This window comes from Acomys minous (assembly GCF_964271855.1).
Source record: "Acomys minous genome assembly, chromosome: 3".
Classification (NCBI taxonomy): Eukaryota; Metazoa; Chordata; class Mammalia; order Rodentia; family Muridae; genus Acomys; species Acomys minous.
In genome coordinates, this window is record NC_140485.1 from 86,706,815 (window position 1) to 86,730,050 (window position 23,236).

Below are 23,236 nucleotides of genomic sequence, written 5' to 3' on the forward strand. Positions count from 1 at the left end.
TACATGTTATCTCAGAGCAAAGTTCTGCTACTTTTAGTAAAGCATAGTCAGGACAAAAAATACCCAAAGAAAATAAAATGGAACAAGCCCCAACATCCTTAAGACAAAACAAAACAAACAAACAAACAAACAAAAAGACAAAAAGAAAAACCAATAAAAATCAAGTACAGAGTCTGTTATGTGTTGGGCAATTATTCCTAGGCACTATGAATTTCCAAGAATGTGGTGAACACACAGTGTCACTTCACTGGTGAGAACCTATTTCTCCATTCCCAAGATGTATCAATGGCAAATAGCTTCTCTATTAGTGCTTTTGTTTCTTTTGAGAGAAAGAGGGAGACAGAGAAGGAGGGAGGTTGCAGGAACATGAAGTTGGGTGGGTGGGAGGTGGGGATAATCTCAGAGGAGTTGGGGGGTAGGAAATAATATAATCAAAACACATTTTATGACAAACCTTAATTTTAATAAAAAAATAACCAGAAAAGCACCAACTCATTATGAAAATGAAAAATTTTACATTAGTTGAAAACCAAACTTACCTTGATTCTACTGGGAAAGGTTCGTAAAGAAATTTTTTATAAAAATCTTTTTTTATATCATGAACTAGAATTACTGCTTTGCCCTGGTCATCAAACTGAGGTCTCCCAGCTCTCCCCATCATCTGCAGCACATCTATGGAGGAGAGAATAAGAAGCATTCTGCAGTGACACCGAGCATGAGGTACAGTTACCAATTAGGGCATGTTTCTAACAGCAAGAACTAACAGACAATAGAGTAAGAACTATGTGATCCTTTGGTAATTAGGACTGTTTCCTAACTTATATAGTATATACACATATACAGACATGATTTGTGTGAGTATACATATATATGTTGATTTAAATTTTTACTTAGAAATTCTTTTGTTTTTTAATATTTATTCACCTTACATCCTAATTGTATACCCTCCCTTGTCTCCTCCAGGTCCTATATTTCCTTCCTCTTCCCCCTATCTGAATTCTTTTTCTGTTTTGTTTTTTGAGACAGGGTTTCTCTGTGTAGCCTTGGATGTCCTCGACTCATTTTATAGACCAGCCTGGCCTCAAACTCAAGAGATCTGCCTTCCTCTGCTTTCCTGAATTATGGAATTATGGGCGTGTGCCACGCTTGGCTTTAAGTCTGAACTCTGAAAATGTAGCTTATACTATTTGTGAAATAAATTTATCTTGAGTTACATGATTTAAGATGCTATAAGATGCTATGTTATTTTTGGTCCAGTGGACATGGCTCAGTGGATAAAAAACTTGCAGAACCATGAAGACAGAAGTTTTGGAGCCCAGCACTAACATAAAAGCTATGGCAACCTGTCTGTATCTCAGCACTTGGGAGGCAGAGACAAGGTCCCCAGGATAAGCTGGACACTAGACTAGGATAACCATGGGGTTCAGCAAGTGACCTTGCTTTAGTAAGTAACAGTAGAGAGTGACTAAGAGAGACAGCTGGTATCAACTTCTGGCCTCCACCGGCATGTACTTACACACACTGCTGCTGTGCTCACCTCCCCACAATGTGAGCATGTATACACAAACAAAATAAATAATATCTCTATTTTAACTCTATAAAGAGAGAAGTAAGGCCCATATAGGAAAACCTCTCCTGTTAGGGCATTTGTTTATTTGATCACCCTGGAAAAGAAATCTGTTTAATTCTTATCTTTCATCCTCCCAGAGAATAAAATTTCTTTCTTTTATAATCTGTAGGAACCTTTGCAGTACTATATAATTTTAAAACTATTTCGCTTCTAAAATCTGTTAATTGTAGTATTAAATCAAAATTTATTGTCTCTAACCGTTATTAACCAGTACTTGTATTTATGAATTTGAAACCACTAACTATGGTTTTGATTATTAATGAACTGGGAAGTTAAAGGAAAAAGGCAAGTTCAATATTTTCTGAAGCATATGTACTGAAAATGAACAACTCTTAACTTGTTTATTATATAATTAAAGGGGATGAATTCCCAAAATTTAATTTATATTAACATAAACTGCTAAGGATAAAATATAAGCTTAATATATCTTTATAGTAAGAAAAATTACCTGTGATGGGAAAATCCACATAACGTCTTGTTTTTCCATCATAATATTCAGTTCCCTTAATAATTACTAAGTGAGCTGGAAAGTTTACACCCCATGCTAACGTGCTTGTAGCAATGAGAACCTAAAAGATAAAGATAATGTCTTACAGCTAAGTAAAATAGAATTTCTTTATTACTTTTAAATATGTGCTCATGAGGGAGGGGGGAAAAAGTACCTGAACTTTACAATTTACAAACAGCTCTTCTACAGTTTTTCGGTCTCTTTCATGCAGCCCAGCATGATGCATGCCTATTCCAAAAGCTAGAGTCAACTTTAGGTTGGAATCTCGCATTGTTCCAATGATGTTCTCCATCTGTAAATGCAAGCATAAATCCAAGACATAGATGAATTGATTTCAAAATATTCATGCATTTCGATTTCATATGATTAACACTGAGGCTTTGTTTTCTTTTAATGATATTTTATGGGAATAAATATATAGCCCCTTTATTGTTTTCATTAAACCTGGGTAAAGTGAAAAGAATTCCTACTTTGTAAAAACATATTTTCTATACTATCCATTTTAATATTATGTAATAAGAGAAAAATACATGATAAACAGAAGCTCCCTTTAATGATTAAAGACTATTTAAAAGGATATAACATTTTCTAAAAAGGCTCAGTATCTTATTATATTAAAAAACTATCTTCTTGGAACTATGTTTAAAATTGAGAAAATGCAGAAAAAAAAAGAAATCTGATATTATCCTTCCAGACAGACATTATTCCAACAGTTTTCATAATGAATTTAGTACCCACTAAGGAAGTCACATGACTTCTCTGAGCCTTAGTTTCTTTTTCTGTAAACATCAGTAATCTTATATATGTATTTAACCTAGCCCCATTAAAACCATGTAATAATAGCTACTACTAGCCTTATATGTAAATTGCCAATGGTTAAAAATGTTTGAAGATACTTGAAGGATATCTATTCCAAACTTTTCTCCCATAAAAGCTCATAAAATCATATCAGAGTCTGAAAATTTTTGATCACTAAAAAGCAATCAGATCGATTATGCTTTGATGAGCAGTGAAGCTAAATGCCTTGGTTTTTTTTTCTTTTAAGTAGATGTGATGGTTTTCTTTTTCTTATTGATGTGTATCTAGCTCTTTGTGCTTATGGGTACCAACCCTCTGTCCATAATAATACATTCTTATCTAGCTTTTCAAACTTCATTTTATTTATTACTTAAAATAATTTGATCCATTCACAGTTTATAATATTCACTTATAGTTCACTTAGGTTTTTTCCCTCAAATATCTGTAATATATACATTTACCTGCAACTCTATTATGGTTTTAATTTGTTCCTAAACAAAGTATCTATTCTATCAAATAAACTGGCTATATCAAAGTTAGACTATACATTTCTAATTTTAGAGGTTTTATTTATTTATTTATTTATTTATTTATTTATTTATTTATTTATTTTTGAGACATGGTTTCTTTGTGTAGCCTTGGCTCTCCTGGACTCGCTCTGTAGACCAGGCCAGCCTCGAACTCACAGCGATCCGCTGGCCACTGCCTCTCAAGTGCTGGGATTAAAGGTGTGCATCACGATGCACGGCTTAGAGCTTTTAATATATTAAAAATGATTACATATTCTAAGTTTTGTACCTTTTTTTTATCTTCCTGAGACAGAGTTTCTCTGTGTGGCCTCGGCTGTCTGGACTTGCCTTGACCTCATATGATCTGCCTGCCCCTACTTCCACAAGAGCTGGAATTAGAGATGTGTGCTACTGTGCCTGGGTAGGTTTCGTATTTTTACAATGTTGACACCTAATCTTTACTTAGCTCAGTTAAGTTTCACATGTCTACATGCTTTTTGAAATACATTTTATAAAAATTCTTCGGTATGCTCTTCTTCATTGTATATTGGAAATAATCAGTGCAACACAAATTTGATGGCAATAAAAAAAGATTTTATTTTCTAATAATTTTTTTTCCTCATAAAGTACTAAACAGAAAGTCCAATCTCTTCTGTTTAGTGATCTTCTCTAGCCTAAAGCAGAGAGTAACCTCAGGAACAGCACAGGAAGATTTTCTAGTCATGACCATTCAACATCACACCCTTTAAAGGCTAATTTAATTATCCCTATAGCCTTACCACTACATGCCACTAGTACTCAATAAGGGAGGGAGCCCTTGGTATAAGTAACATGTACAATTTTACGTGCTTGTGATGGAAATATAAATAATACTGTCTTTAGATTTTAGTTTGTTTTCTTCTAGTACTGACAACTTCTATCATGCAACTTCTATTAAACCTGCATCCATTTCCTCCTTGGGTGTGCGTAAGTTAAGCATCTCAAAAATCAGGACCTCTATCTAGCTGCTACAGTTTAGAAAAATACATAAGCCCACATTACCTATACAAGGAATGGTTGCTTCTATTTCTACTCATTTTGTTTTCATAATTAAACACTTGTAGAAATTTAAAATGTGGGAAAGTATTCAAATATTAATAATACATAAATAGAAAGGGAAAGTTTACTAGTAATAGTAGTTTACAGAAACCAAGCATTGAGTAGATAGTACTTTGAAGAAATACACATTAGAAATGTTATTTATCAACTTTTACTGTGTTAGCTGCAGTGTATTAGCAGTCCATAATATATAACTAACAGTCTTATAACTAATAGCATTTGTACATTTATCTGTGAACATAACAAATAAAATTTCTCTGAAACTTAGCATATGTATACTGTCTACAATAAAGACAACATAGAAATGTTCTTAATTTGTTTCCAAAGTTACATGTGAACTGTGTAATTTATAGGGTCCCATAACAATCATACCTCAAAAGTGATATGCCATTTGCCATTCAAAAACCAAAACCTCTGTGATAGGTTTGTAGAAAGAAGAGTTGTTTCTCTCTCTCCCCACCTCGTGTTCACATAAATCAATCAAGAAAGAGAGCTTTTCCTATCTGAGCTGGAAATCCCTTAAATCCTCAAGAGGACAATAACAAAAAAACAACTTCATTTATTATCAGTTTCTAGAGATGAATCTCAAATTTTCTGAACACCAAGAAGTAAAATTTATAGATGCTAATAATTAAACATGAAATACTACTTAGACTGAAGGAATTTAAAAATATATTTCATGGAATTGTACATATTTGTTATTCTATTTAAAAATGAGTTTCATCTTGATCAAACATTTTAAGTGAACCAAAAATATTGGGAAATTTTCATGTACTGAAAGCCTTTTTTTTTTTTCACTTTTTTTTTTTTGTTTTTTTGAGACAGGGTTTCTCTGTCTAGCCTTGGCTGTCCTAGACTCACTTTGTAGACCAAGCTGGCCTCGAACTCAAAGAGATCACTTGCCTCTGCCTTCCTAGTGATGGGATTAAAGGCATGCGCCACCACGCCTGGCTGCCAAAGCCGAACATTTTAATAGATACTCCTTCACCACTTTCTACTTGCCTGTCCTTTACAAAGCTTACCACAGATTATCCTTTATACAATGCACTCGACTGCTAATACCACAGTTAATACAAAATACTATGTCTAAAATTAAAAACTTATCACTGATTTTTAAATCAATACAGTAACTCTTTTCAACTTTGATTCAATAGAATAAGAATCACAGTAAGTATTTGGGTTACCACTTCAATTTCTCCAAGACTGTGTACCACTCTAGGCAAATAAAAGACACATTGTTTATTATGTAAAGATGGATGCCATAGGACTGAAGGCTTAACTCTTAGTAAGATGGGATGCTACTATGACTAACTACAACAATGAAAACAATAGGATGTTTCAATTCCAATATTTATTTCTGTTTAATAAATATTTGTTGTAATCCACAGGTATTTTTTCAATAAACAGCTTTTGAAATATGTCAGACCACTTAATAGTTAAACAGAAAAAAATTCAATATTGTACCTAAAAGAGAAACAGATCTGTATTCTTCGAAGGAGTGAGTGATCTGTTTTAGGGGATGGGAGCAGAGGCACATATGTAAGCTGTTGAACCATTTACTTTAACTTAATATAATTTTTTATATTTTAAATTTATTATACTCAAAAAGCTTTTGTAGAGAGATAGGATTCCATTTAAGTAGATACATTACTCTGGGCCTAAAGTACATTCCAGTCAGAATATAATTCAGCAAGTTGATGACAATGCTGGCTCCAAAAGAAAGGAGACCAGATTGGACAAGAATGAGCTAACAGACTGTGCAGGCCAGTTCTGTCCCTTTGAGTGTGATATATTGTTTCAAGATGCTAAAATCCCATAGCTACTCAAAGCATATCTGTTGTGCTGGTTTTCCCATTTTCACAGAATCCTCATTATCAGAAAGCTGCACTCTTTTCAAAGCATGTCAGACTCAGACCATATGCCACTGAATAATGCTTATCAGTGGTCTAAACTGCTCGATAGAAGATGCACTGAGCAGAAGAATCATGAAAGCTACAAAGACTTTTGAAAACAGAACTAAACAGATCACATTGTTCCCAATGGCAAATGAAGTATTCTCTTGTTTTTTCCCTGCAAATATTAATTTCTTAACCTATTTTTCTATGATGAACCACACAGATAGAAGAGAGGGCAATTAACAGTAGAGGAAGCAACATACAACATTCTTGCTAACAGAAAAGATATCAAGCAATAGTTATTCAGAGTAAAAGTTTCAAAAAAATCAACAATAGTACAAAATTACAATTCTTTCCTGGCCTTTTCTGAAGCCTAAATACAACCATACCTTAAACAATTTGTAACAATAATTTTAATCCTATACATATGTGATTTAAAAAATAAATCTGCCTGTGGACAAAGCTTAGCAACACAGAACTTGCTTTTAGCATATAAAGCCATAGGTTCAATCTCTGGTAATGCTGAGAGAAAAAAACATTCCATGTGGAGTAAATACACAAAGAAGATGTGAATTACAAAGAAGTAAATAAAAACCTAAAAACAAAACAAAACAAAAGCACCCAAACCAAAAAAAAAAAAAAAAAAAAAAGTAAACAATAATAGATTTGCCATGTCTCCCAATCACACAGAATACCATTTAAAAATTATCTTTATTTTTGCCTACTTCTTATTGATAATAATATACAAACTGAATTACAGGGAAGATATTAACATGTTTTTATTACTCACATTTCTAAGATAATTTCCCTATATCACTAGCAGAAAATCCTTCTGTAAAGACTGAAAATTTACTTTTGATCCTAACTTTAATGCTTATTTGCATTTTTAGAGGGCTCTGATTCTAGTGTATGCTTGGAGAATATTTCCATATGTGTTTTTGAAACACAGAAGAAACTGATTTGAAAAGGAATTATGGAGTTAACTTTCTGTTTTGTTTTTATTATTTATTGTATATGAGTGCTTTATTTGCAGAAGAGGGCACCAGATCACATTATAGACGGTTGTGAGCCACCATGTCGTTGCTGGGAATTGAACTCAGGACCTCTGGAAGAGCAGGCGGTGCTCTAAACCACTGAGCCATTTCTCCAGCCCCATTTTGTTTTGCTTTGAGACAGGGTCTCACTGTGTAGTCTTGGCTGTCCTGGAATTCACTCTGCAGATCAGGCTGGCCTTGAACTCACAGTGATCTCCCTGCCTCTGCCTTCCGAGTCCTGGGATTAAAGGCATGTGCCACTAGGCACAGTGGGAGTTAACTTAAGCATATATATAATGTCAAAGTTTACTTCATTGCTTTCAGCAGGGGCAGCTGATTTATATGGCATACTCAATGCTGAAGAACCATGACACTAACAAAGGATGAATGTCTCTTATCTGATTTTGGACTATCTGCAGATTCCAATTGGGCACTCTAGTCTTTAATGTTCTTAAGGCGGTATTTTCTAAGCACAGGCACAATCCATAATAGTTAACATATTAAAAACAGGATATTTTAAGGATCCTATTTTTATTTTTTTAAACACATTTACTTCTCACAGCAGTCCTGTGAGGACAGAATTATTACCATTCCTTTTACATGTGAAAATTGAGGCTTTAACAGCTACGTAGCATATTTTGGGTCTTGTAACTAATGGAGGGCAGTCAGTACTGATCTTAGAACTGCTGGATAGAATTCATACCTTCAACACAGTATCCCACACATTATTACATGAACGAGAGACTACTTGCAGTTACAGTGTTTCCCAGACCTCACTGTTCTAGACTGTATGCAGAAAACAGGTTAAGATGCAACGAGTAATTATCATCTACTCACCGGGGAATAATCTACACATTCAGATTATTGGCATTATATACATATTCTTTAGTATTTGAATAGTTCTGTTCCTATGCCTAAACAAGAACATCTCAATTATCTAGCTTTCTAAACTAAAACCAAATACCACCTCTCAGTTCCTTACGATTGTGAAATGGCAGTCTTGTCAGTTCCTCGTTCTTGTACAGTTTTCTTCATCAAGTTTTCTTTATTACGTCCTGACTTTTCCATCTTATCTGAAGTTAATATGTTGTTAGTGAGCACTTACTATATTGCAAGATTAAAAAAAAAATAAAACCAACCAAACAACACAGGCTGTTTGTTACCCTGTGTTTGTCCAATTTGTGACATGCTTTGTGCATCACCTAAAGTAATCAATCTTTCTGTGCTTTTTCTGTATCTGGAAAACTGGGATAAGAACTATGTTCTACAAGTTCATGACCAGATTTGATATTTTTCCTTTAAAGAATTCCATGCATGATACCAACTAAGAAAAAAGAGAGACAGCTTCTCTTCTTGTCTTCTGTGGCTTAAGGCATGAAAATTGATGTTCATAATCACACCCATATCCCTTGAGCCCCAACTGAATCCAAATGTCCAATGCTCAGCAGGTCCACTGATAACCTATTTTCCACATCATTTCTAGATTATTCACATCATAAGAGCTTCCTTGGTTTTTAAAGAGGGTTGAGGCCCAATTTATTCAGAGAATAGGCCCAGGGTCAGAGAACAGCATAGTGTTTCCAGTTATTCTGGAAGCAAGCATAGGAGGACCTTTAGCTTGAGGGCACCCTGCACTAAGCATAGCAAATTCTTTATCATAGTGAAAATAAAAATGCACCAAGGATGTAAGTCAGTGGTAGAAGCTTGTTACATTGGTTATTAGTCTTGTTTCTAGGACAAAATACCTGAGCAAACTAGCTTAAGTGAGGAGGGTTTGTTTTGTCTTACAGTTCCTATGCAAAGGCATCATGGTGGGGAAGGCCCAGGAGTCTTGGGAAGCAACTATCCATAACGTGTTCAAGGTCAGGTCACAGAAAACCGTGAATAAGGAGCTTGCTGGCTCCTTATTCAGCGAAGCCCACAAAATAGTGCCATACAATTTGGTCATCTATATAATCTTTCTTATAGGAAAGGCTTATTAATCACCTACCTACCTACACTGTATGTGGCACTGTGTTTGATACTATGTATCACAAACAAAACCCTAAAAGCAACTAGGGTAAGATTTACTTATCACTTTTCTTTCATGAATTTACTTTAAAGTAGTATATAAAACCAGCAAAAATTTTTAGTGTTCAATGTAAGTTAGGTAGGCTTCTCGTCGATTAATTTGAATTAACAAGATATTACCATTCTGTTGTACTGCTCATACTTGTTTTCATGCTGTCTCCAGCGACATGCCTTACTGGGCTTGCTCTAGTCAGAGAGATTCTACTTCCTGCTTTGGAACTTTGGATGTTCCCCACCTGCCCTGCAGGACTTCGGGGAATAACTGAACAGATTTTGCTGTACATTTTTTTGGGGGAGCAAAAAGCTTTGGAGAATTCTCATTTGCTTTCCTTCAAAAGGATAAACATAAATGAACTGGCTCCTTCTTATATTATTTTAGTTACCTAGATCTTTTTTTTAACAGTAGATAGAAAGAAATGGGTAGGTCTGTGGCTTTGAAGTAAGAGACAGAGCTGAGGGGAGAATGTAAATACAAAAGCCTCATGTTTTGCTTCAGTATTCAGCTATCTGCTGATGGAGGAAGTAAAGGCAGTATTCTGAGGTTTCAAGCAGTGAATTCAGAAGGGCTTTCTCCCACTTTCATGTCATTTAGAGCTGGCTGATAAGTATGCAGAGCTGAATCATTCCTGTTGCATGTGGGGCTACACAGTCAAACAACCAAGGGAATGTGATTCAGTGAAACGTTATCAGTGCCAAATCAAAGCATCAGTTAACTGAGCTGTGTATTTACTTCGATTTCTTCCCACTTCCCTCATTTACTCTTAAACCAGTTTCAAACTGGCTTCTGTTCATAACAGAATGTTCGTTGCCAAGTTCACTTAGGGCCTCCAAGTGTTAAATTACACTGGGAGCTTCTCTCTCATACCACGAATTCCCTTCAGCACTTTGTGCAGCTGAGTACTTCCTCCTATATGGAACCCAGTATACTGTTATCACTTACCCCAGCTTTTGACAGCTCCCCAATTTTTGTCTTATATCAAAATGAGGAACTCTCCTGTGGCCCTCTGCTTGTCCACACTGCCATGGCTGATATGGACATACTTGAGCTGAAAGTCGGCCTATACATAAATATGTCCAACTCCATATGCTCACCTCTCACATCTGCTGTAGGTTTGACAGACCTCTTACATTTAATCACTTTGTAATTTTACACTTGAAAGTCTTAGGCATAAAAAATATGTAAAAATATCTTTTGAGTTCAAATTTCTTTCTTCCTCTATTTAATCCTTCATTTCCTAGATTCTGCCATTTCAATAAGTAGCATCATTATGTTCTGAGTTAATAATCAGGGTGCCATTCTTGATTACTTTTTCTAACTTTCATCTGTCATCTTATTATTAATTCTAAATGTATCTTTCCATGCCCACTACTACCAAGGTAGGAAACCCTAGACCATCATCCATAGTAAGTTCAACTCTCTTCTTCTACAAGTAACAAAACTGTTCTCAAAAAACGAATATCTAGGCAGACGGCTTAGTGGTTACAGGACTTGCCACTCAAGTATAAGGACTGGAGTTTGGAATCCCAGAAACCTATGTATAAGGACTGGCCATGACAATCACTTGTAATTCCATCTTCGAAAGGTAGAGATTGGGCATCCCCAGAACAAGCTGGCTAGGTAGTCAGGTTGATGCGCTCTAGGTTTGTCTGAGAGACCCTCCTTCAATGTACAGAGTAGAAGCGCAATCTAGGATGATTCTTGGCACCAAATCTAGGCCTCTACGTGCCCATGTATTGAGAAACATGAAAAAAATTGAATATACACAGAAGAAAATGGAAGAAGAAAAATGTACGTAATTTTGCTTACACTCCCTGTTGTCTTCTCTCGGAGCTGACTGATTAGAATTGGCTTCTCCTAGCTCTGACTCATTCGGTCAAATCTTTCTCTGACTCATCACTTTGTCCCTCAATTAGACATCACTATTTGGGATTAAAGGTATATACTAAAGGCCTGTGTGTATTCCAGCCAGAGGGATTAAAGATGGACATACGTCTTTGGATGTAATCCCTCGCCAGAGTAGCCATGTTGTTGGGTTAAAATTCCTCGACATAGATGTATCACATTAGCTTTGCCTACTCCTGAGTTTGTAGAAACTTAAGATTTTTTTCATTGGTTATTGTGAATGTGCTGCAGTGAACATGGAAGTGAAAATGCCTCTTTGACACACTAATTTCATGTCATTGGGTGTCTCACTGGATCATATAGTTCTAACATTTAAGCTTTTGAGGAATACTCACAATGTAGGAACTAATTTACATTCTCACCAATATTCTGAAAAGGTTCTCTTTTCAGCATATCCTAGTCATATTTACAATATGTAGTCTTTCTGATGTATACCTTCAATACTGGGGCAATTATTGAGGCCTGCTTTAACTTTTTGCATAACTATAGGCCCTCTGTTGAGACTTACTTTAGTTTTTAGCATAACTGTAGCTCCTCTGTTGACACCTGCTTTCGTTTTTAGCATAACAGAAGCCATTTTGATCATAAGGTAAAACTGAGTTCAAGATCTCAGGTTCTGCATGCCTGACAAAAGAATAGCCTTTAAGTTATAGCTCAATATTCTCAAACACTCTGCTTCAATTGATGACAAATGCATGTTCAACTTAAGGAAAACTACAATACCTTGCTATGTTCCTTTCCCAAGAGTGGTGGGGGAACTGGAAAGTCCCTCAGTTCCCCTTCCCTATAGCCTAGCCAAACAGCTTAAAAACGCTCTGTCTAGCTACCTAAGCACAATGTACCTGGAATAGAACTGATTCTTCATGCTTGGTTATAGTATTTTTCCTTTAAAAACTCACTGTGAGAACAGCTCATGATCAGTCTTGTTTCTTAAATCCACACTGTGTCCCTGACAGGTCAGTCTTTGTTCAATGTTCAATAATATTGCCAGCAATCTGAGTCTTGTTCGAGTGGTCAGTGTGCAGCCACTGAACTTCAACAATAATGTAATATAACTGTGGCTTTGATTGCATTTGACAATTAGAAATAATGAACATTTTTTCTCATATCTGGTACCTCTCTGTTTACGTTTGAAATGTGTATTTAGACTCACCACTTTTTATCAGGTTATTTGCTGATCAGCATTTTGTTTTTGTTTTAGTTTTTAAAAAAACATTCTGGACTCTAACCATATAACTTGTCAGATATATATATTCCAAGTATTTTCTCCCATTCTATAAGGCTGTCTCTGAATTCTGCTGAATTTTCTTTTGTTTCTTCTTATTTGTTTGTTTGTTTGTTTGTTTGTTTTGTTTTGTTTTTTGGAGACAGGGTTTCTCTGTGTAGCCTTGACTATCCTAGACTCACTTTGTAGACCAGGCTGGCCTTGAGCTCATATAGATCCACCTGCCTCTGCCTCCCAAGCGCTGGGATTAAAGGCGTGTGCCTCTTTATTGTATTTTTAAGCATTTTGAGTTGGAACTTGTAAGAGACACATATGCAACTTCATGATTTTACATGTAAAAAATTAATTCCGCAGCATCCTTTATTGAAAAGACTGTTCTTTCTCTAATGTGTCATTTTTGTTGTTCAACAGAGTCTTAGCTTCCTAAGAGCTGAGATGGCAGGCCTGCCATTATAGTTTCTCTCCCTCCCCTCTCCTCTCTCTTTCTTCATTTTGCTTTTCTGGCACTGAGGATAAAATCTAGAGCCTGGAAAAATAGTATGTCTATTAGTTATTTTTTTTTTCTTCTCTTTTCTTCTTCTTCTTCTTTTTTTTTTTTCCAATATCTTGCTATGTACCATTGGCTGACCTACAACTTGCTATGTATAGCAGGTTGGCCTTGGACTGAGAGATCCACCTGCGTAAGCCTCCAGAGTACTGAGATTAAAGGCTTCTAAATCTGTGTCTTTCCATCTTTGTCAAGAGTGAGCTATGGATATAGATATTAGGGTTTCTATATTCTTTACTCCATGTTCTACCTCAATTTTTATGCTGATATTACGCTGATCATTATAGCTCTGAATCTGTGTCAGTGCCTTCTATTGTCCTTTTGGTCAAAATGCCTTTGGTTACGTGAGTCTTTTTGTAGTTTTGTCCACATTGTAGAGCTGTATTTTCTAGTTATGTGGAGACTGACACTAGAACTTTGGTAGGAATCACACTGGACTTCTTTTCTGGCAGTGTTCTAGTTTTTGTGACAGAATACTTGGCAGACAACATAAGTCAGCAATGTCCCAGTGACTTCACTCCATCCCAGTGGGAAATGACTGGTCATATTCATAGTCTGAGAGTGGTGAGGCCTCATATCTCAGTGAACCAGTAAGTAGAGTAGGCAAGCCAGGGCTTGTAGTTGATCCTTCAATGACATATCTCTAAGGACCTTTTTATTCCACTCAGGCCCCAACTCCTAAATGCTTCACAGCCTTAAGATAGTACCATGTTCATCCAAAACCCAAGGTGTAGATTAAAACAAGATGACATTTTATTTATAGTGTGACTGTCCCACACTACTGGTAACTCATACACCAAGGTTGACCACTTCAATCAGTATAGTTTCTTTAGAAAGCAACTAGTAGTGTAAGAAAAACAATAGCTATGATCTCTGAGGAAATAATACTAAAGAAATGTTGCAATAAAAAACTTGTTTATTTAATTATTATAAAACACTATGGAATAGCTACATAGTGAAATAAAACTATATAGGGATAACATTTTAATTATTTAAAAATATAAAGGTAGTTTTAAAGTTTAATGTATTAATTAGTATTTACTAAGTTTAAACAATGATCATGCTGTTTTTTTGAAGTTAATTTAACAAAATCAATTGTAATTGTATAAAGGCAGAAAATACTAAAAACTTATGAAAACATAGTTGAACATAAGATATTAATCATGATGATGTTAAACAAATGGAATGACTTAAGTATAGATATATGAAGTAATGTTTTACTGGGAATATAAAGGAAATCCATGCATATATTAATAATGTTGTGTGACGGTAGCACAACAATGTACTCCTTGTTTAATTTTATTATAGAATAAAACTAAATATAATTAAATAAAAAATGCCCATCATAGTACAGTAGTAATTTGAAAAAGCATCTCACTTACCTCTTGCTCATCCATATTCAACCATTGCTTTGGGTCTTCTTCAGTAGCCAGAAAAGCTATCAACTCTAAAGCTGTAAGTCGAGTTTGACGTCTTGATGAGACAAATATCAAAACAGGTTTGGCTGGAGAATGACTTCTAATTGCTGGAAAAAGTTGTGGGAATGAAATATTAAGCCACTTAACTAATATACATAAAACCCAATGTAGTTCATGTGAATTCTTAATTTGGTCATGAAATTTAGCATTATTTCTGGTAAAGGAGGGGTCTAGCAGGACACTTGGAAGGTTGACAGGAACAGGCAAGATGCTGGCAATAGTTCTAGAGAATACTACCTAGATCATGGAAGATCCACTTGTCTCTCCCAAGGTCATGCCAAAGAAAGAGGCACTACAATGCTGAGATTCTCAAGTAAGCTGTACATAGAATTACACTGAGTTCTCTCTATTTCTGAGTTTATTGCCAAGACACTGCTGCTTGTGTAAGCAATGACTTTAGAGGAAAATAGTCCTAGGATCTGAGCAGTTCAAGCAAGCCTTGCAGAGTGATGAAAATGTTCAAGAAACAACAACATCACACACAGATTTTTAATATTTTTGTTGTTATCAGTAGATGAAAAATTAAGACGAATTTTACTTTAAAAACCGCAACAATACATAGCTAAGTGATACATGGGAAGAATATCTCCCTCTGACTTCAGAAGTACACGTGTGAGGCTTCAAGTGGGAAGACAGTGCAGCAGAGAACAGTAGACACTAAGTATCTGATGCATATCTGGGACTGGCATGACAGATCAACAGATAGAAGACAGGGGCACTCGGACGCCTGAATAATAGCACTAAAGAAAGAATAAATAACATTTTTAAAGAAATACTTAATGTGACACATATAGCATTTGGATTGTCTGGATATGTGATTTTCACTTAAAGACAATAGCAAAATGACCCAAGTAGAACTTTTGATTAAGTAGCTCTTTCAAAACAGTGCAAAAGGGGTTACAGATGAGGGAGAAGAATCACTAAGACTCATTTTATTTTTAAATATGTCACAATGATGTCTAACATCTTATATGCTAATTACAAATTAAAACCCAGCTGTTAAACATTTTATAAAAAATTTTCCACTTTTTAAACTTATTTTTTGAACTGTGAGCTGTAGAACCTTTTTTTATGGGCTGAAAAATCAAGTTTTTTAAAAACATTTTTTATACTTTTATTTTATTACACATGTATAAAACAAACTACATACAGCAGGGAGACAATCATGAGAATAATGAGTTCTATACATGTTACATTCATAGTGACTTGGCCATCTGCATTCGTCTAGTTTGAAGTAAGTGTTTTTCCTGGGTCTAAATTTCCGAATGCGATTCAATATCTATCCTATCTCAACTCTAATAGCTTAACTTCTTTATCTTAATCTAAAACAATCTTGTCCCCTAATCAGCTAATCTTGGTTGTAAAACTATACTATCTTGTCTTCAATGCACCTCAGAGACTTGAGAATGAATAAAACTTAAATTCCTGAGAGAACCAGCAGTGTGAGTTAGCAGCTTCCAAAATGTATAAGTTGACTTAAGACAGTTGACTGCCTGACCAGTCACCCAATACACTTCATAATGTTGGAGCCTCATCTTCAGCTTTCTCGCCTAATATCTCTGCCAGACTTGATCGCAGGGCAGGAACTACTGAGGACTTGCTTACCCTGACTTGGCAGAGTGTGGCCGTCGACTCTGCCTGCATCTAAGCTGCCCATTTTTAGGCAGATTCTGTTTGTGGCAGGAACGAGGACATTTTGCCCAGTGGTTGGCTTGCCACCTTTGAAGCCATGTCTATAAGGAGGCTCTTTGATGCTCATCATCTTCTTTAAGGTCGGCTGGGCATTGTTAGGAGTTAATTTGTCTTGTTGTTGAAGAAATTTAGGATTGTAAGAACCACTTTACATGCCATATTCTGTGTGTCTCTGAGGCTTTTGAAGACCTTCTTAAACTATTTTACCTCATATATTGATAGAGTCATATCTATCTTTTAGACTTAGGATATATATTCTTGTGTTAAAATCTGCCAATTATTTGACATGCCCATGTTTTGTATCAATATTCTAAATTCTATAGCAATGACTTATACATAACCTCCATTATAAGGAGCAATTAAAGCCTTGAGTTAAGGAGTAGGTTCAATCATCTAGCTTTTGTTCTATCCTCCCTCTATGTTCCTAAATCTCCCTTTTTTTCTTGAAAAATCAGTTTTAAAATGGAAATACTGATATGCCCTTGACTATATACCACAACTGGAGAGTAAGGCTAAAACAAATCCTATTTCTAACTCAAAGAAATCTAGGAATCACTAGAGGTCTGACAAGTAGGTTATAAGGATAGGGTTGAAGTGACCCCATACCTAACAGCAAGTACTTTAGGTCTTTATTGTTGACTTACTATTTATACAATGCAAATGCTTCCTTGTCTGTAATGGCCATTTCATATATAGATATAAGCAATTTCTATAATACACACCATGAAAAATAAACATTTATCTTAATTTTTTTGCTATTCACCATTTATTTGAATACTAAAAATTAAATGATAAACCTGTTATAAATCACTTTAGAAATACAATGTTTAAAACACATATTCCTGTAATACTGGTATCACTTATATAGGCAATCATGAATGCTCTGTTTCTTTTCTAAACCTCAACATTTAATGTGTTTTACTGCTGCAAGAACAGGTGTGGCTGAGGCGCTCATAGCAGATTTATTGTTCATTAGTGATTTTGTACAATGCTTCTGTGGAGGTGTAAATAATCGGAACTGCCAAGATGGGTCTCCAGCCCACAATCAATACTGTGCTTCTGTCATAGGCTAATTACAGTAGCTAAAAAGTCACCTCACAACTGCCACCTCAGAATCATCAGCGGTACACATTAGAGAATTTATTTGGGCGGTTAACTTTTAATTGATACAATAAATATTCCTTCTGTAGTCTAAATAAAACATGTTTTAATAAAATAGGTATTATTTGTATGCCACTCCTATTTGCTTAATTTGTTAGAAAAGGGAAAATGAAAAACAAAACATAAAAACTATAGAATTTTCAAAAGTAATGAATTGTACAGTTGTTTTAAATTAGATTTATTTTTATTTCATGTTTATATGTGTTTGCCTACATGCATGTATGCGTGCACATCATATGAATGTGAGGTCCCTGCAGAGGCTAGAGACACTGGATGGTCTAGAACTAGAGTTATAGATGGTTGTAATCCGCCAGGAGGTGGTGGGAACTGAGCCCTGGTCTCAGCAAGGGCAGTAGGTAAGCTCAACTACTGAACCATTTCTCTGGCTTGAACTGTCCCAAGTTCTTATTTATAATTACTTAATAATAATAGCTAGGGTGTCTAATATTAAGAGTCATCTGCTTCCTAAAATAAAATATGTATCTTATTCTATTGTAAAGTCAGTTTGATTTGGGAAATACCTCTCATTTCCCACACACAACTCAGTGTTTATGCTCCTCAGTGAGTGATGAACATAGCTTTTGATTGATTTTATCTGTGGGAACTTCATCATTATTTAACAGAAACTGACATGATTTAGAATGTATTTAATATCTAACATCTATAGAGAATGCTTATTACTTCATTTCAAGAATCTGATGCTTACCCTGAAATGCAGGCTTGTTCATACTAGCCATGCGTGGGCAGTAATGTTGACCTGGAAAACCTTGAATGTGAACTTCCAGTGGAACGGGGCGAACTGATGGCCGGAAGTTGAACAAACCCATCTGGTAAACATAAAAAGAAGTCAGTTACAATTTTTATATCTAAGGATGTATCACAAGTTTATAGAGTTAAACATAAAAATTGTTGCTGATTAACTAATCTATCACTCTTCCACATACCTGCTTAATGTTGAGCCAGTCAGCAAGGTCTCTGGCATTTGCTAAAGCAGTGGACAGTCCAACTATTCTAACAGGCTTCTCTGTGTGTGATGAGATAAAGTTTGTTCGAGATACAATGACTTCTAAAACTGGACCTCTCTCTTCCCCTAAGAATTCAGAATAATGAATATTAATCATTTAATAAATCCACGCTATTGCAGGCACAAAGTCAGAGCACAAAGATTCCATAAAAAGCTGAGAAGAAACTACTGTAAGAATGAGCAATTTCACTTTTGTGTAGATATTCAGAGTTATATGTACTTCACTGTTCACTGCATTATTATACACAACAGACAAGTAATGACTAAGAGCCCACTCACAGATGAATAAAGATACAGTACATAATGAAATATTATAATGTAAGAAAACAGAATGAATTCCTATCATTTACATCACAGGTGAACCAGAAGACACTTAGGTAAGAGAAATGAGGCACATACTGAGAGACAAATTTATAGAATCTAGAAGAATCAAACTCAAGAAAATCTAAAGAGAAAAACAGAGATTGTCAGGGAATGAGAGGGGTTTGGTGGGGAATGGGAAAACTGAGATGTTGGAAAGCTTTAGTTACAGGAATAAGTCCAGGAGACCTAATGAGCTATAGTCGGTGACAAACATTTTAACATGATTACACTGTATGCAAATATAAAAAACACATTATACGCCAAGAATATACACAACAATTTGTCAGTGACATTATATTAATAGTGACAAGTTTTATAAAATTTTATTTTTACTTGAGAGGTACCTACCAAGGAGATGGATCTCATCTATGATGAGGATGGTGACCTGCTGAACATAGGTCCTATTCTGCCAGCTTCGACTGACTCCATCCCACTTTTCTGGTGTAGTGACAATAAGGTCAGCCTGCGCAATGGATTTCATGTCTGGAGTCACATCCCCTGTCAGTTCAACAACTCTAGGGAGAAATAAAATTGATCCTCAGGAAATGTATAACCTTGGACAGGCTAAACTATCTCTCTCTTGAAATAAAATTGTATAATGCCTAAAACTATTCTCTTTCATTTGAAAATTTCTGAAATGTAATAGTTGCATTAATACAGAAAATCACACATAGAGAATGTGTAAACACACATAAATTCAAATAAATTATATGGAACTTATACATGCATTTAAGTGTCAAGATTTGCTTAATTACACATAAATCAATTTGCCTATGTTATTTTATAATGTTGAATTGACATCTCCTCACCCACATAGTGAAATTGACATCTTATTATTCTCTCTCTCATTTTTCTTTTAGAGACAGGACCTCATGTAGTCCATGATAATTTTGAACTAAGTATGTAGCAAAGGATGAACCTGTACTACTATCACTTCTTCCTAAGATTACAGACATATGCCACTGTACTTGACACTATTAAAAAAATCTGGTTACTTAGGGAAAATGCTTTTTTGTTAGGACATTTATTAAGAACAGAATTATTTGCAAGCTTAATTTAATTTCTTAGACTGAAATTTTCTGTGGGTAACAGAAAAATACAAACACACTAGGATATAAACAAGATCAAAAAGGGTAACAAAATGCCACCTTTCTCAGGTCTCAGCCTCATAGTGAAAAAGAAGTTACCCATGAAAGTACAGAAGAGGCACGTACATAACACATAGAAAAATTAGAGGTTAAATAACAAATTTTCAGTTATTATTAAGCAATTTGTATATATAGATACAGACTCACAAAGAGAACAAAGGGGAAAGGTTTGTTCTTTCAATGATAATGTTCCCATAGCATTTATTCATTTCTTTAATGTTTGAGTTTTACATAGATTACTGAATATGTAATATATCCACAGCTGAAGGAATTTACAGAGAAAAGTTTGTAACACTCAAGTCCTACAGCCATTTGTGTCATATTCTGAAGCGACCACATTTAAGTTGTCAGCAGTCCTGTTGATAACACTACAATAAATAGTCATGTCAAATACTACAATATCTAGAAAGAAATAAGTGTTTTTCAAATATTTATGTTTTTCATGAGCAAATTACATGCAAAATTCTTTTAAAGTAGAATCTCGAAGTTATTCTTAATCACAGTGAAAAAAAATTAGATACATTATGTTTTTGGAATAAAGATATCGTCCAGGAATACTCAGGTAATCAATTTTACTCTTTCTGAAGTTCTGATGGGGTTGAAGATCAGATAGTTTAGTTTTATAATTAAGCTTAGTTGTTTAGGGGTTAAGATGTCTTAGGTCTAGATAGATGTTTTAAGTTGATAACGCCGAGATATGATAGATATTGATTGACATTCAGAATTTTAGATGCACCAAGATAGAAAAGTTGTTTTTTTTCAAGGCTGCCAAATAGAAATATACAAAAACACTAAGAATGTAACCTTTCTATAATTCCTGATTTTATCATGGTTCTTTTTGCTATAGGTAGTTTATTGTATATATGTATAATAATACAAATGTATTTGTAAAAAAATTTAATAAAAAAGATATCTTGGAAAAGGTATGCCAAATCAAAGTAATCATAGTAAGTAATTAAATGATAACATTTTCAGATGTGAAATACTGATGTAAGTCTAGTTATTGTAATAAACTTTAAAAAAGAATATGAAAATCACTAAAAATATGAAACACCTTTATGTACCTTTTAAATTTGCTGGTCACTTACACTCTTCAAAGCCTATTCTGAATCAAAATAAGAACTTACTTTTTACCAAGTTTTTCTTCTATTCTAATTTTCCAATCATCCATTCTTTCTCGTACTAGAGCCTTGAGGGGTGCAATATATACTGCCTAAAAGGGGAATACAGACAAAAAGACTCATGAAAAGAATAAGAAATAAAAAATTTGTCAAAACAGGACAATTTGATTTTAAGTTTCCCATTAACAGAGAACATTACACTCCTAAGTTAATGAAGGGAAAACCATTAACTTTATTTATACAAAATAAGACAACTAGATATCATTAAACATCCTATTATAAAATAAAAAGATACATTATGTAAGATTAGAATTCTAATAAAAAACTCTTTCATACATTCTGTGTAGAATTTACATGAGCTTCACTGAATACCTGAGAAACACTGCTAATTTTGAAGTTTAGAAGAGAAACTAGCTGTTTAAGCTTTAGTGTGAACTGATGCCACTTATAAATTTTAGCTTTTTACTTTTTGAAAAATATCACAAAAGTGGCCTTTGATAATCTAAACAAAATACAAACAATTATATATCCAAAATCTTTGTTTTTATCATCTTGCAATTTAATTGAGCAGTTCTAGTGTGCAATGTGTTCTTTATGGGTCAATAGCCACCTAACAGATTGAAAAGCAGGAGAGTAAAGTTATGCAAAATGAAAAGGCACTTAACCTGGAAAACACTCCAAAAAGAAAGTTAAACATTTCTGAAATCACAATCTAAAACTAACTCTACTTTCAAGGTGAAATATTCACATAACTTAAAGAAAACTGTAAAGAGTATATTTTATTATATATAATAGATAAATAATAAGGCCAAAAGAACAGTATTGACGAGATCAATGTCAAGAAACTCCTATTCCCACTTTTCTTTGTATTTTTCTGGTTTCAGATTGGTGACTTCAAGGAAGCTGAAAAGAATGATGGCTATGCGGGATGGGGAGAAGGGAATGGGCAATACTGTTTAAAGGTTATATGTTTCACTTATGTGGAAAAATTCTATAGATCTTATTACTGCATGGGTAAAAATTGCTGTGTCAGAGATTTGAAATTTCCTACGACTAGATATTAACTACTTGACATGGATAAGTGAACTACCTTGATGGCAATAATCATTTCATAATGCATGTGTACATTAAAACATCAGATTTTATACGTCAAATACAGTTTATTAAAAATAAAGAAATGCTGGGGAAATAACATGGCATTTAGAACAATGTAGAATACACACGTATGGAGAACAATAATATCTTTATATAGTCAAAATTTTCTTGAAGTAGCAGCATTTCCTTCATATCCAAAGGCTTTGATTGTAGATCACTGTTTATCTTATGAACATGGCTATGAACCAGGTATCTTGTCACAATGACTTGAAGATATAACAAGGGAAAGATTCAACTAGAAAGCTCCAAGAAAGGGGGAAATTATTTATTTATTTTTTATCAAAGAAATTATTCTAATACTGATGTGGACCCTTGCCAAATTTTCTGCTAGTAAACAATCTCTCTAGGTCTTGATAGTATATTAAGAACTTCCTAAGTTTTAGAACAAGAACTGTCTCTTGGGTTGATTGCACACATATGACCCTTTGAACATACCTTTGAAGTTGGATATTTGTTGAAGACTCTGAAAATGGCTAGTTCAGCTGCAACTGTCTTTCCTGATCCAGTGGGGGCTCCAAGCAAGACATTACAGTCTGTGTGATACAATGTGTGGAATATTTGTGTCTGTACTGGGTTGAAGTGGCTGAAGTTATACAGAGCTTCGTATGCTTTGCACCCCAAAGCTGTGACTGGTAAAGGCTGAAGGTCCAGTAATTCTGAAAAACATGACAGGAACCGCTATAAAATTACTTAAAACAAACAACTTTAAAGCATTAGACACTGTATTTCAAATAACTAAAAGAATCCTTAAATCTTATACACCAGTAACATCATTTTACTCATTTGCCATATCATAGTAACATTCTGAATACTCTTCTGGAAGGTTCCTATGACGCAATTAAGTCTTTCTCTATTAATTGGAATAAAATTTAAAGAA

At 34.6% G+C, this 23,236-nt stretch overlaps 1 protein-coding gene across 7 annotated transcripts in view; it reads right to left on the minus strand.

Annotated features, from left to right (window-relative positions):
- Window positions 1-23,236, minus strand: part of ASCC3 (activating signal cointegrator 1 complex subunit 3) — a 264,221-nt gene that overhangs the window by 101,637 nt on the left and 139,348 nt on the right. For all 7 annotated transcript variants that reach the window (XM_084776931.1, XM_084776925.1, XM_084776929.1 and 4 more), the window contains 9 exons: window positions 22,795-23,015; window positions 21,211-21,296; window positions 19,284-19,450; window positions 18,493-18,638; window positions 18,255-18,375; window positions 14,600-14,742; window positions 2,293-2,430; window positions 2,079-2,199; window positions 540-672 (listed from right to left, as the gene is read on the minus strand). In XM_084776931.1, the coding sequence (XP_084633057.1) occupies window positions 540-672; window positions 2,079-2,199; window positions 2,293-2,430; window positions 14,600-14,742; window positions 18,255-18,375; window positions 18,493-18,638; window positions 19,284-19,450; window positions 21,211-21,296; window positions 22,795-23,015 (1,276 nt within the window). The remainder of the gene's footprint in view (window positions 1-539; window positions 673-2,078; window positions 2,200-2,292; window positions 2,431-14,599; window positions 14,743-18,254; window positions 18,376-18,492; window positions 18,639-19,283; window positions 19,451-21,210; window positions 21,297-22,794; window positions 23,016-23,236) is intronic.